Here is a 12,387-nt window from a genome sequence, read left to right as displayed (position 1 = left end):
GATTTTCCCAAGGTTACACAACTAGTTTTTATTCTTCAATTAGATCCTCTGAGAAGGACCTGAACTTTGGTGACACACTCTATCCACTGCACCACTAGTTGCCCCTAAAGTAAAAGCATCCATATTGAATAACATTAAACTAAGCTGTTAGAGAAGGTACTCATTAGAACCTTTGTACCTTATACACAGCAACAAGATTTTACTATGATCAACTCTGATGGACATGGGTTTTTTCAACAGCGAGGTGATTCAAGCCATTTCCAATGGTCTTGTGATAAAGAAAGCCATCTGTACCCACAGAGAGGACTGTGGGGACTAGTGCGGATCACAATAGAGTATTTTCATTTTTGTTCTTGTTGTTTGCTTGCATTTTGTTTTCTTTCTCATTTTTTTCCTTTTTGATCTGATTTTTCTTGTGCAGCATGATAATTGTGGAAAATTTTTTTTATTATAACTTTTTATTGACAGAACTCATGCCTGGGTAATTTTTTACAAAATTATCCCTTGCACTCACTTCTGTTCTGAATTTTCCCTTCCCTTCCTCTACCCCCTCCCCTAGATGGCAAGCAGTCTTATACATGTTAAATATGTTACAGTATATCCTAGATACAATATATGTGTGCAAAATCAAACAATTCTCTTGTTGCACAGGGAGAATTGAATTCAGAAGTAAAAATAACCTGGGAAGAAAAAAAAATGCAAACAGTTTACACTCATTTCCCAGTGTTCCTTCTCTGGGTGTAGCTGCTTCTGTCCATCATTGATTGATTGGAACTGAGTTAGATCTTCTCTTTGTCGAAGATATTCACTTTGTGGAAATATTTATAAAAGAACTGCACATGTTTAACATATATTGGATTTCTTGCCATCTAGAGAAGGGAAAAAAAAATGGGAATACAAGGTTTTGCAAGAGTAAATGTTGAAAATTATCTATGCATATGTTTTCAAACTAAAATGCTTTAATAAAAAATTAAATTAAAAAAAAGAGAAGTTACTCATTTCTAGGCTTTATTATGGTCTCAAGAACAACAAAACAGAACAAAACTTCTATAATTCTGTTTAATTTTGGAAGAACCTGTCCAAGTTCATTTAAAAAACCCTTAATTTAAAAAAAATTAAGGAAATTATAATGGCTCTGAGCAGTGTGCTGTACTAGAAAGATAAATAATCTTCCAATTTGGAAAGTGCTAAGTTCAAATTCTATCTCTGATCCTTATTGGTTATATAAATCTGGGCAGGTCATTCTGTGCCTCAGTTTAAAAATCTATAAAATCAAAGCAATTTCACAGAGTTTCCATAAGAATCATATGTAAAAAGTTATAAGGTATTCCAAAAGTCTTAGTGTAGCTTTAAGTTATAAACATTTACTATCCTAAGAGTTTTGGGACACCTTGTATGTGTAGCACAATATGAACTAGCTAGATGGCACAGTGTATAGCAGGAGGATTCATCTTTCTGAATTCAAATCTGGTCTCAGACACTTACTAGCTGTGTGATTCTGGGAAAGTTAGTTAACCCTGTTTGCCTCAGTTTCCTCACCTGTAAAATGAGTTGGAGAAGGAAATGGCAAAGCATTCTCGTATCTTTGCCAAGAAAATCCCAAATGGGATCACAAAGAGTCAAACATGACTCAACAACAATTACTACTTCCAAGTAACCTCTCTAAGCCTCAGTTTCTTTATCTATGTATTTATAAAATGAAGGTAATTAGAGCACTTGGTATACCTTTGTGAGGATCATAGAAAGTATTAAAAATGAAGCAATTTGCTAGCTATATTCTATAAATGTGAGCTGTTATTGCCTGAAATAATCTTATTCCTTTGGGTTCTTACACAATCACATAATCTCAAGAGTTGGAGGGAACCTCAGAACTCATCTCATCCTAGTTCTCCCCTCCTTGCATTTTCAAAGTCTGTCTTCTATTACAATTGTTCCCATCAATATTATCTAATCTATTATAATAGGGCATTATTGAAAGATTTAGAGCTAGAAGCTACTTGAAAAGTCACCAACTATACCCTTTCATTTTACAAATTAAGAGACTGTGTCTTTCTCAATTTAAGTTAATTAATAAACCAAGTCAATTAATAAACTGTAATTTTCCTAAATTATTTAAATTAACTGAGGTTAACTTACAAAGGTTAAGTAACTTGCTATATGGCTCCATAAAGACAAAGGCAATGAATGAACAAAAAGTATCTATTAAGTTCTTCCCATGTGACAGGCACTCTGTTAAATTCTGGGAATACAAATACAAAAAGTGGAGGAGGACTGTCCTGAAGAAGCTTACACTCTTTTTTTAAAGAAATAAATGTTTAATTGTTGGTGGAATTGTGAATCCATCCAGCCATTCTGGAGAGCAATTTGGAACTATGCTCAAAAAGCTATCAAACTGTGCATACCCTTTGATCCAGCAGTGTTACTACTGGCTTATATCCCAAAGAGATTTTTAAAAAGGGAAAGGGACCTGTATGTGCAAGAATGTTTGTGGCAGCCCTCTTTGTAGTGGCCAGAAACTAGAAACTGAGTGGATGTCCATCAGTTGGAGAATGGTTGAATAAATTGTGGTATATGAATATTATGGAATATTATTGTTATGTAAGAAATTACCAGCAAGAGGATTTCAGAAAGGCCTGGAGAGACTTACATGAACTGATGCTGAGTGAAATGAGCAGGACCAGGAGATCATTATATACTTCAACAACAATACTATATGATGATCAATTCTGATGGACCTGGATATCCTCAGCAATGAGATCAACCAAATCAGTTCCAATAGAGCAGTAATGAACTAAACCAGCTACATCCAGTGAAAGAACTCTGGGAGATGACTATGAACCACTACATAGAATTCTCAATCCCTCTATTTAGGTCCTCCTGCATTTTTGATTTCCTTCACAGGCTAATTGTACAATATTTCAGAGTCTGATTCTTTTTGTATAGCAAAATAACTGTTTGGACATGTATGTGTGTGTGTGTGTGTGTATATATATATCTATATATCTATATATATCTACATATATATATATATGTAGATATATATAGATATATAGATATAGATATAGATATAGTATTTAACTTTAACATATTTAACATGTATTGGTCAACCTGCCATCTGGGGGAAGGGGTGGGGGGAAGGAGGGAACAAGTTGGAACAAAAGGATTTGTAACTGTCAATGCTGAAAAATTACCTATGCATATATTTGTAAACAAAAAGCTATTAAAAAAAAGAAAGAAAGAAAGAAATGTTTAGGAGCAGCCAGGTGGCGCAGTAGATAGAGCACCAGCACTGAAGTCAGCAGGACCTGAATTTAAATCTGATCTCAGACACTTAACACTTCCTAGCTGTGTGACCCTGGGCAAGTCACTTAACCCCAATTGCCTCAGTGGGGAAAAAAAAAGAAAAGAAAAAAAGAAATTTTTACTGATATATTTTGTTTTGAATATCACCTAAATCCTTCCTTTAGCCTTCCCCCCATTGAGAGCTGTTCCTTTATAAAATTGAGAATTTTTTTTTAAAGAAAACAAGGATGAAGAAAAAAGGAAAAAAAAAAAAACAGCAAAATGACTAATACATATTTTAAAAAACCCTGATACTATATATTATATTCCACACTCATGGACACATACCTCTCCAACTCAGAAAGAAAGTGAAAAATGTAAGAGGCTTATGTTCTAATTGAGTAAGATAACACAGAAAGTTTTAATCAAGGAATCAAACAGATAGTAAGTTGATTCATAGAGCAGCCAATTGATATGCCCTTTCCAGAGGCAAAAGTAGTTTAGATTTGATTACACTATCCAGAAAGGAAATAGGAGAGGGAGCAGGGAGAGAAGATGGCAAGATGACCTAAGATGCTCAGCAATAAAAATACTTCAGAAACCCCACCATAGAAGTTCTAAAATTGAATAGACTAAGTACTTTAGAGGCTAGGGGACGACATCTTAATATAATTACTGTAATAAAAATATAACTACTTAGCCCTTTGTAGAGGGCTCAGGACCAGAGCTTTGGAATTGAAATGAATCTCAGAGTTCACCTAATCTAGCCTTCTAGACATTCTAGAAAACCCATAGTTTTCAACATACTTTATATATGTATGTATGTATGTATAAAATCTCATTTGATCCTTACAACAACCTGCAATGTAAAATTATTGACTTGATTTTACTAATGAAGAAATTAAGTGAAAGATCTAAGCACACAATTAGTAAAACCCAAGCTTCTTGATCCTTCCTAATCTGTAATGCTCTTATTCTATATTCCTCTGCATCCCAACCTCACACAGATTCTAATAGAATACCCTGAATATAGATCAGCAGTACTGCATAATAGCTAGTGAGTTCTATTTGAAATCAAGATGGCCCGGGTTCAAATTCAGTCTTATACTAGCTGTCCTGGTCACTTAATTCTCTGAGCTGGTTTTGTCATCTGTTTGGAAATAATAATAGCTTCTACCTTCCAGGGTTGTTTTGAGGAACAAATGGGATAACATATGTAAAGAATTTTACAAACTTTAAAGTGCTATATAAATTTAAGCTATTATTATAGCACTCAAAGATGAATGCATGTAATTGGCAATATTACATGTAAGTGCCTGCCAAAGGCTTGAAAACAGGTGGCTTTCAAAGTAGGTTAAACATTGCTTCCTGCAATTTTAATTACACAATTTACTTAGCAAGACTCTTTTTCCTTTGTAGTGGAAAAAAAAAAAAAAACTCAGCCATTAATCTGGATTTGTTCAAATAAGAACGAGTTCCCAATCAATGGGGTGCAAATAAGCAAGGTTTTAGGGCAGTAGTTCCCAGCAAAGAGAACCAAATAAGTCTATGGCACCTGCCCGGCTAACACAGTCCTTACTGTGTGGCTGCCATAAGCAAATTTCCTTTGAAAGCCCTTTTTAATAAGCACAGATGCTGGGTTTTCCTCTCCTACAGTGGCCTTTCCCTCTCCCTGGGGCAGGAAGCTTAAGTAGAAAGCCAACGGGTTATTTAATATAGTCAGTACACAAATCCACATATCTTGGGCAAAGCATTTGTAATGGGGGGGAAAATGAACTATGGGGTGATAGTGCAAAGCCTTAGAGGCATCCATCTGAACACAAACTAATTACCGCCAGCACTTAATGACAACGACCTCTGTAACAACAGTCAGCAGAAGCTCAATACAGTAGGTACGACTTAAGCAGGTAGGCCTTGCCTAAGTCTACAGACCTAAATAAACCATGCTGTTTACCTCCTAGGAGAGGCAAAAACAAAAGGAGGTAAAGAAAGAGAGAGAGAGAGAGAGAGAGAGAGAGGGAGAGAAAGAAGGGAGAGTGAGAAGGAGAAAGAGAAGGAAGAGAAAAGAGAGAGGAAGGGGAAAGAAAGGAAGAGGGATGGAGGTGAAAGGGAAAGAGGGAAAAATGAAAAATAAGGAGAGAAAAACAGATGAGAGAGGGAAACAAAGAGTGAGAGATAAATGATTAATTTTTAAGTCATACAAACATGAAAGAAATCAGGAATAAGGCCAGCCCTAAACAAGAAAAGTTTGGGAAACAACAGGCCAGAAAATAACCTACTCCAAAGAAATTAATTTCTTTTCACTTTGTATTTTAACTAAGTCATATAAAGAACTTGTGTAAGGAAGAAAAGCCCTATACAGTCTTTTCCCTACTTCTGTTCCCTAGCTAAGAAGATTTTTTCCTAGGTCTAACTAGTACTAGATCATTCTAGAAGATCAATAAAAGTAAAACTTGTGAAGCAACATGTGTTGGATTTGGGTTCAAATCCCTGCTGTGCCACTTTTAGCAACTGTGTACCTTTAAACTTAACTTCTCTGGGCTTCAGTTGCCTCATCTGTAAAATCAGGAAATTGCACTAGATGGCCTTTAAGGTCCCTTCCACTTCTAGAGCTACAATCATATGAGATTCCTAAAGAATCAAAATGGGATCAGGAGATTCAGATTTAGTAACAAAATTTTATCTTCACCATTCTTTTCCCATCAAACACATCTAGAAGCAATGGAAAAGTCTGAGACAGAATGTCCTATATTGCCAAAAGTGCTATCAATTGCATTTAGATAAGATGCCATTGAATCTGACAGCAGGTATGAGAAAGTTAGATAAGCTCCATAGAGAAGAATGTTTAATGAACTCAACTTGAGAAAGGAAACCTTCAGCCTTCAGTTAACACACAAGACTATAACAAAACTTACAGTGAGAAAAGGAAAGCCCTCATTCTCACACATTTTCACAGATATGGGAACCAAAATCCCAAGGAGGTTTGTCATAATGGCCACAGACCAGACAGCCACAAAACCAAATTAAACATAACTAGTCAAAACATTTGAGATAATCAATCACTTTCCATCACTTGCCAATATGCATTTTTCTCCAAACTCTTCCCTCCCTCCCAAGGTACTCCCTCAGAATTAAAGAGTCTACCTTTGAGAAATAGGCTCAGCTCAGGTGCTACCTCCAAGAAAAGGCCATTTCTAATCTCCTTCAGTTATTACTACTCTCAAATTATCTTGTGTTTATTCATCTGTGTACATATATCTACTGCCACTACACCCCAAAATAAAAGAATATCAACCCCTTGAGGGCAGAAATGGTTTCATTTTTTCTGGAGTTCTTGGATCATCTATGCAAAATATAAAGGTTCGCAATAGTAAACACTTAATAAATGTTGGTTGAATTGAATTTGCACCTAGAGTGCTTTTACTCTACACAGATTTTATTAAACCCCACTTCTCAACCCAACTTTGTCAACTATTCATTTGATGGATAACAAAATAACATCACTTAAATTACTATGAAGTCCCTTATTGGTGATCTAACCTACAGAATCAAGAAGTAAGAAAGCCAAGATCAGGGAGTAAGAGAAAAAATACAAAATAAATAGAACAAATTTATTAACCTTGTGAACTTCATTCTTGGAACCTCATTCATAGCCTATTAACTTTAGACAGAATTTTAACAAAATGTTTGAATATAAGATTAGAAGCAGCAATTTAGAAGGTAGTAGAGAAAAATAGACACCACTACAGTTCTTCAGGGGGAAGAACTAGTCAAAAAGCATGACCATTTGGGTTCATTTATTAGAAGAAAAGCAGTGTTCAAATGTGAAAGGACAATAATCACACTCACTTCATACTGCATCAGTTCCCACAGGTCTTTCCAGCTTTCAATAATTTATACAATTACAAAAACATCAAAAAGCAAACAATTTTCAAAGTCATGAAGAACCTTGAATAATCCAATGACCAATCATGATTCCAAAGATATGAAGATGAAGCACAGTAATCAACCTCCTAAATAGAGGTGGGAGACTTGAAATGGCAATGAGTTATACATCTTTGGATGTAGTCAATTAAAGGATTTACTCTGCTTCATTCTAAATATTTGTCCCAAGGAGTAACATTTTTATTTTTGTTTTTCCAAATGAGATAGGGAGAGAAGATGAAAGGGAAAAAAATGCTTGTTAATGGAAAAAAATTAATTTAACTTCAAAAAATACCAATGGTCACAATAGTGATCTAAACTCATCCAGTTTAGTCTAAGTAAGTGTAATAGCAGCTCACTTTTTTATAGCCCTGTAAAGTTTACAAAGCGCTTTCCTCAGAAAGAATCTTAAAGTGGGTAATACAGGAGGTCTGGTTATATGGTTATAATCTGGATGAAGAAATGGAGACAAAGTGATTTACCCAGGATCATAATTAGTGAATATGGGGCTTTGGGATTGAAATGCAGGTCTCTCAATTCCAAATCTAGTGCTATTTCTAACACATCATGCTGTCTCTCAAGTAGGCTTGTTTAAGGTGGCAAGGAAGTGAATAATTTTCCAGCCATCTGTCTGGAAAATCCATTTCTGTGGAGCACCACACTTCCTCAACAATGCCAGGTATATAAAGAAGAGCTGTTGTATCTTTAGAGACTGAGAGAGATGCTACCTAGTGGTTCTGGGCAGATCCTCTGCTCTGAGGGTCGGTAATAATTCACAAAAGTCAATACCATTTCTCCAGTTCATCACAAGAGAAACATTTGACCACTCAGCTGTGACTGTGGGAAAGGGCTCCTGATTGGTGCTGTTTAAATTGGACCCTGCCAGCACACCCCTGTTAAAGCTGTCACAATGGTAGCCCTAAAGGAGAACCATGGGAAGATCTGAGGCACCACAGAGCAAATCAGCAGACCCCAATAAGCCCAGCCCTCACCAAACACCACTAAATGTGCTCCTTACCTTTCTTTTATGATGATTTCACCACAGGACTGGCAATAGAACACATAACACTTCAGGGCTTGCAGGCTTTGGCTCAAAGTGGAAATCAGTCCTGAGGGAACGAAAAGAAAGAGCAAATCATCCTGGCTTGAGGACATACATGTTAGCAGCCAGGTGGTGCGGTGGAAAGTATGATGAACTCGGAGGGATGAGCCACAGGACTAGAGTTCAAAGGCTGGCTCTCTGCCATTTATTCTCTGTATGTTTTGTTGTTGCTGTTAGGTCATTTCAGTTATGTTCTATTCTTTGTAACCCTATTTGGGCTTTTCTTGGCAGAGATACCAGAATTTCCTCCTCCAGCTCATTTTACAGAACAAATTGAGACAGACAGGGTTAAGTGATTTATCCAGGGTGACACAACTAGTAAGTGTCTGATGCTGTTTTTGTATTGAAGAGGATAAGTCTTCCTGCCTCTAGGTCCTGCACTCCGTTGCTGCCACCTTGCTGCCCCATTCTCTCTGTGACCCTATACAAATCACTTAGGCTCAGAGCCTATTATCTTAAAATAAAAGGGTTAGATTGGATCAGGGGTTCTTTTCCTAAGGATGTCAATGGGTCCATAAATTTAAATGAAGAAAAAAAAATTGCATTTGTTTTCACTTAAGCTGTCTTGAAATTTAGTACTTCCTTTAATTATTTAAGAATATGATTTTGAGAAGCAAACTGCTAGAGGGAGCAGGGACAAAAAAACAAAACAAAATTGGATGATCTCTGAGTCATAGATTCTAAGATTCCTAATAGTTCTAGATCTGATCAGAAAGCAATACTGGATCCCTACTCTCAAATAATAAATTTTGCAAATAATCTTTTGTTGAATCAACCAGAACAACAAATAAAACAACAAAAATGTTTTATGTCTCCAAAAATGTCAAAGAACTTTGCAAGGTACTCTTTAAGTATTTACTCCATAGGTTATTCTAGGTAAAATGTCACTACTTTTATTTTGTAGAAAGAGTCTAACAAAAAAAAAGCTTAAGACAGAAACACAGCATTTCAGACACCATCTTGTCCAACCTCTACCTGAACAACAATCTCCAACAAATAGTGATTCAGCCTTCTAAACATCTTCTGGAAATGGGAACCTTCCCAAGGCAGCCCATTATACCAAGTGTCAAAATCAAAGAGAAATGGAAGCCACTAAACATTTCATAAAGATAAAATAAAAGTTATGTTTAGGGGCAGCAAGGTGGTGCAGTACATACAGCAACTGGGCTCATAATCAGGAAGATTCATCTTCATGAGTTCAAATCCGACCTCAGATATTCACTAGTTGAGTGATACCCCAGGCAAGTCACTTAGTCCAGTTTGCCTCAATTCCTGATTTGTAAAATAAGCTGGAGAAGGAAATAACAAATTGCTCCAATAGGCTTGCCAAGAAAATTCCAAATTGGGTCATAAAGACTCAGACATGGCTGGAAAAACAATTGAATATTATTGACAGGGTTAAGTGGCATAATTATTAAATGTCTGAGGCCAGATTTGAACTCAGGTCCTCCTAATTCCAGAGCCACTGTTCTGGACCTTGAATATTGACTTATAAAATCATACATTAACATTATCTATGTTCTATTGCATTTTTATTCCTTTTGCTAAATATTTTCCAGTCTGGTTCAGAAGCACTCAGGACTGTCATGAGCCACAGGTGTTAGGCCTTTGCATTATACATTTGAATTAGTTCAAACTCTTAGGAAGTTCTTTCTTTTTTTTTTTTTTTTTTTTTTTATTTAATAGCCTTATATTTACAGGATATATACATAGGTAACTTACAGCATTAATAATTGCCAAACCTCTTGTTCCAATTTTTCACCTTCTTACCCCCACCTCCCTAAATGTCAGGATGACCAGTAGATGTTAAAATATATTAAATATAACTTAGATACACAATAAGTATACATGACTAAAACATTATTTTGCTGTACAAAAGAATCAGACTCTGAATTATTGTACAATTAGCTTGTGAAGGAAATCAAAATGCAGGTGTGCATAACTGTAGGATTGGAGAATTCAATGTAATGGTTTTAGTCATCTCCCAGAGTTCTTTTTCTGGGTATAGCTAGTTCAGTTCATTACTGCTCCATTAGAAATGATTTGGTTGATCTCGTTTGCTGAGGATGGCCTGATCCATCAGAACTGGGTCATCATCTAGTATTGTTGTAGAAGTATATAATGATCTCCTGGTCCTGCTCATTTCAATCAGCATCAGTTCTGTAAGTCTCTCCAGGCCTTTCTGAAATCATCCTGTTGGTCATTTTTACAGAACAGTAATATTCCATATTTTATATACTCACAATTTATTAGCCATTCTCCAACTGATGGACATCATTCAGTTTTCAGTTTCTAGTCACTACAAAAAGGGCTGCTACAAACATTGTGCACATAAGGTCCTTTCCTTCTTTATAATCTCTTTGGGATATAATCCAGTAGTAACACTGTTGGATCAAAGGGTATGCACAGTTTGATAACTTTTGAGCATAGATTCAAACTACTTCAAATGGTTGGATTGTTCTACAACCCACCAACAATGAATCAATGTCCCAGTTTTCCACATCCCTCCAACAATCATCATTATTTTTCCTGTCATCTTAGCCAATCTGACAGGTGTGTAGTGGTATCTTAGAGTTGTCTTAATTTGCATTTCTCTGATTAATAATGACTTGGAGCATCTTTTCATATGACTAGAAATAGTTTCAATTTCTTCATCTGAGAATTGTCTGTTCATATCCTTTGACCATTTTTCAATTGGAGAATGGCTTGATTTTTATAAATTAGAGTTAATTCTCTATATATTTTGGAAATGAGGCTTTATCAGAACCTTTGACTGTAAAATATTTTCCCAGTTTATTGCTTCTTCTAATCTTGTCTGCATTAGTTTTGTTTGTACAAAACTTTTCAGTTTGGTATAATTCGAAATTTTCTATTTTGTGATCAGTAATGATCTCTAGTTCTGCTTTGGTCATAAAGACCTTCCCCTTCCACAGGTCTGAGAGGTAAACTATCCTATGTTCTCTAATTTATTAATAATTTATTCTTTATGCCTAGGTCATGAACCATTTTGACCTTATCTTGGTGTATGGTGTTAAGTATGGATCAATGCCTGAGTTTCTGCCATATTAGTTTCCAATTTTCGAATTTTTATCAAATCAGTAAGTTCTTATCCTCAAAAGCTGGGATCTTTGGGTTTGTCGAAAGACTAGGTTGCTATATTTGTTGACTGTTTTATCCTTGAACTAATCTATTCCACTGATCAACTAATCTATTCCTTAGCAATACCAAATAGTTTTGGTAATGCTGTTCTATAATATAATTTTAGATCTGGTAAGCTAAGCTACCATCATTTGATTTTTTTTTTCATTAATTCTTGAAATTTTGACCTTTTGTTTTTCCATATGAACTTTGTTGTTATTTTTTCTAGGTCATTAAAATAGTTTTTGGGAGTTCTGATTGGTATAAGCGCTAAATAAATAGATTAGTTTAGGTAATATTGTCATCTTTATTATATTTGCTTCTTTCTATCAAGAGCATTTAATATTTTTCCAATTGGTTAGATCAGACTTAATTTGTGTGAAAAGTGGTCTGTAATTTTGCTCATAAAGTTTCTGAATTTCCTTTGGCAGATAGATTCTAAATATTTTATATTATCAGTAGTTACTTTAAATGGAATTTCTTTGTAACTCTGACTGTTGGATTTTGTTAGTGATATATAAGAATGTGATGACTTATGTGGGTTTATTTATAACCAGCAACTTTGCTAAAGTTGTGGATTATTTCTAATAACTTTTAGCAGAATCTCTGGTTTCTAAGTATACATCATGTCATCGGCTAAAGAGTGATATTTGGCTTCTGCTATTGCCTATTCTTATTCCTTTAATCTCTTTCTCAGCTCTTATTGCTATAGCTAGCGTTTCTAATACAATATTAAATAGTAACGGTGATAGTGGGCAACCTTGTTTCACTCCAGATCTTATTGGGAATGGTTGCAGTTTGTCTCCATTCATATGATGCTTACTGATGGTTTTAAATAGATGCTGCTGATTATTTTAAGGAAAAGTCCATTTATTCCTATACTCTCAAGTGTTTTTAATAGGAATGGATGTTGGATTTTATCAAATGCTTTTCTGCATCTA

At 35.3% G+C, this 12,387-nt stretch overlaps 1 protein-coding gene across 1 annotated transcript in view; it reads right to left on the bottom strand.

The window, feature by feature from the left end:
• The window catches only part of UBE3D (ubiquitin protein ligase E3D), a 204,880-nt gene that overhangs the window by 177,057 nt on the left and 15,436 nt on the right, over positions 1 to 12,387 (bottom strand). The window contains exon 3 of the mRNA XM_031964590.1: positions 8,225 to 8,315. Coding sequence (XP_031820450.1) covers positions 8,225 to 8,315 — 91 coding nt within the window. The remainder of the gene's footprint in view (positions 1 to 8,224; positions 8,316 to 12,387) is intronic.

Source organism: Sarcophilus harrisii, chromosome 4 (genome assembly GCF_902635505.1).
Source record: "Sarcophilus harrisii chromosome 4, mSarHar1.11, whole genome shotgun sequence".
In the NCBI taxonomy this organism is placed as follows: domain Eukaryota; kingdom Metazoa; phylum Chordata; class Mammalia; order Dasyuromorphia; family Dasyuridae; genus Sarcophilus; species Sarcophilus harrisii.
The sequence above is the reverse complement of the archived record's forward strand: the minus strand, read 5'-3'. Positions and strand labels throughout refer to the sequence as shown.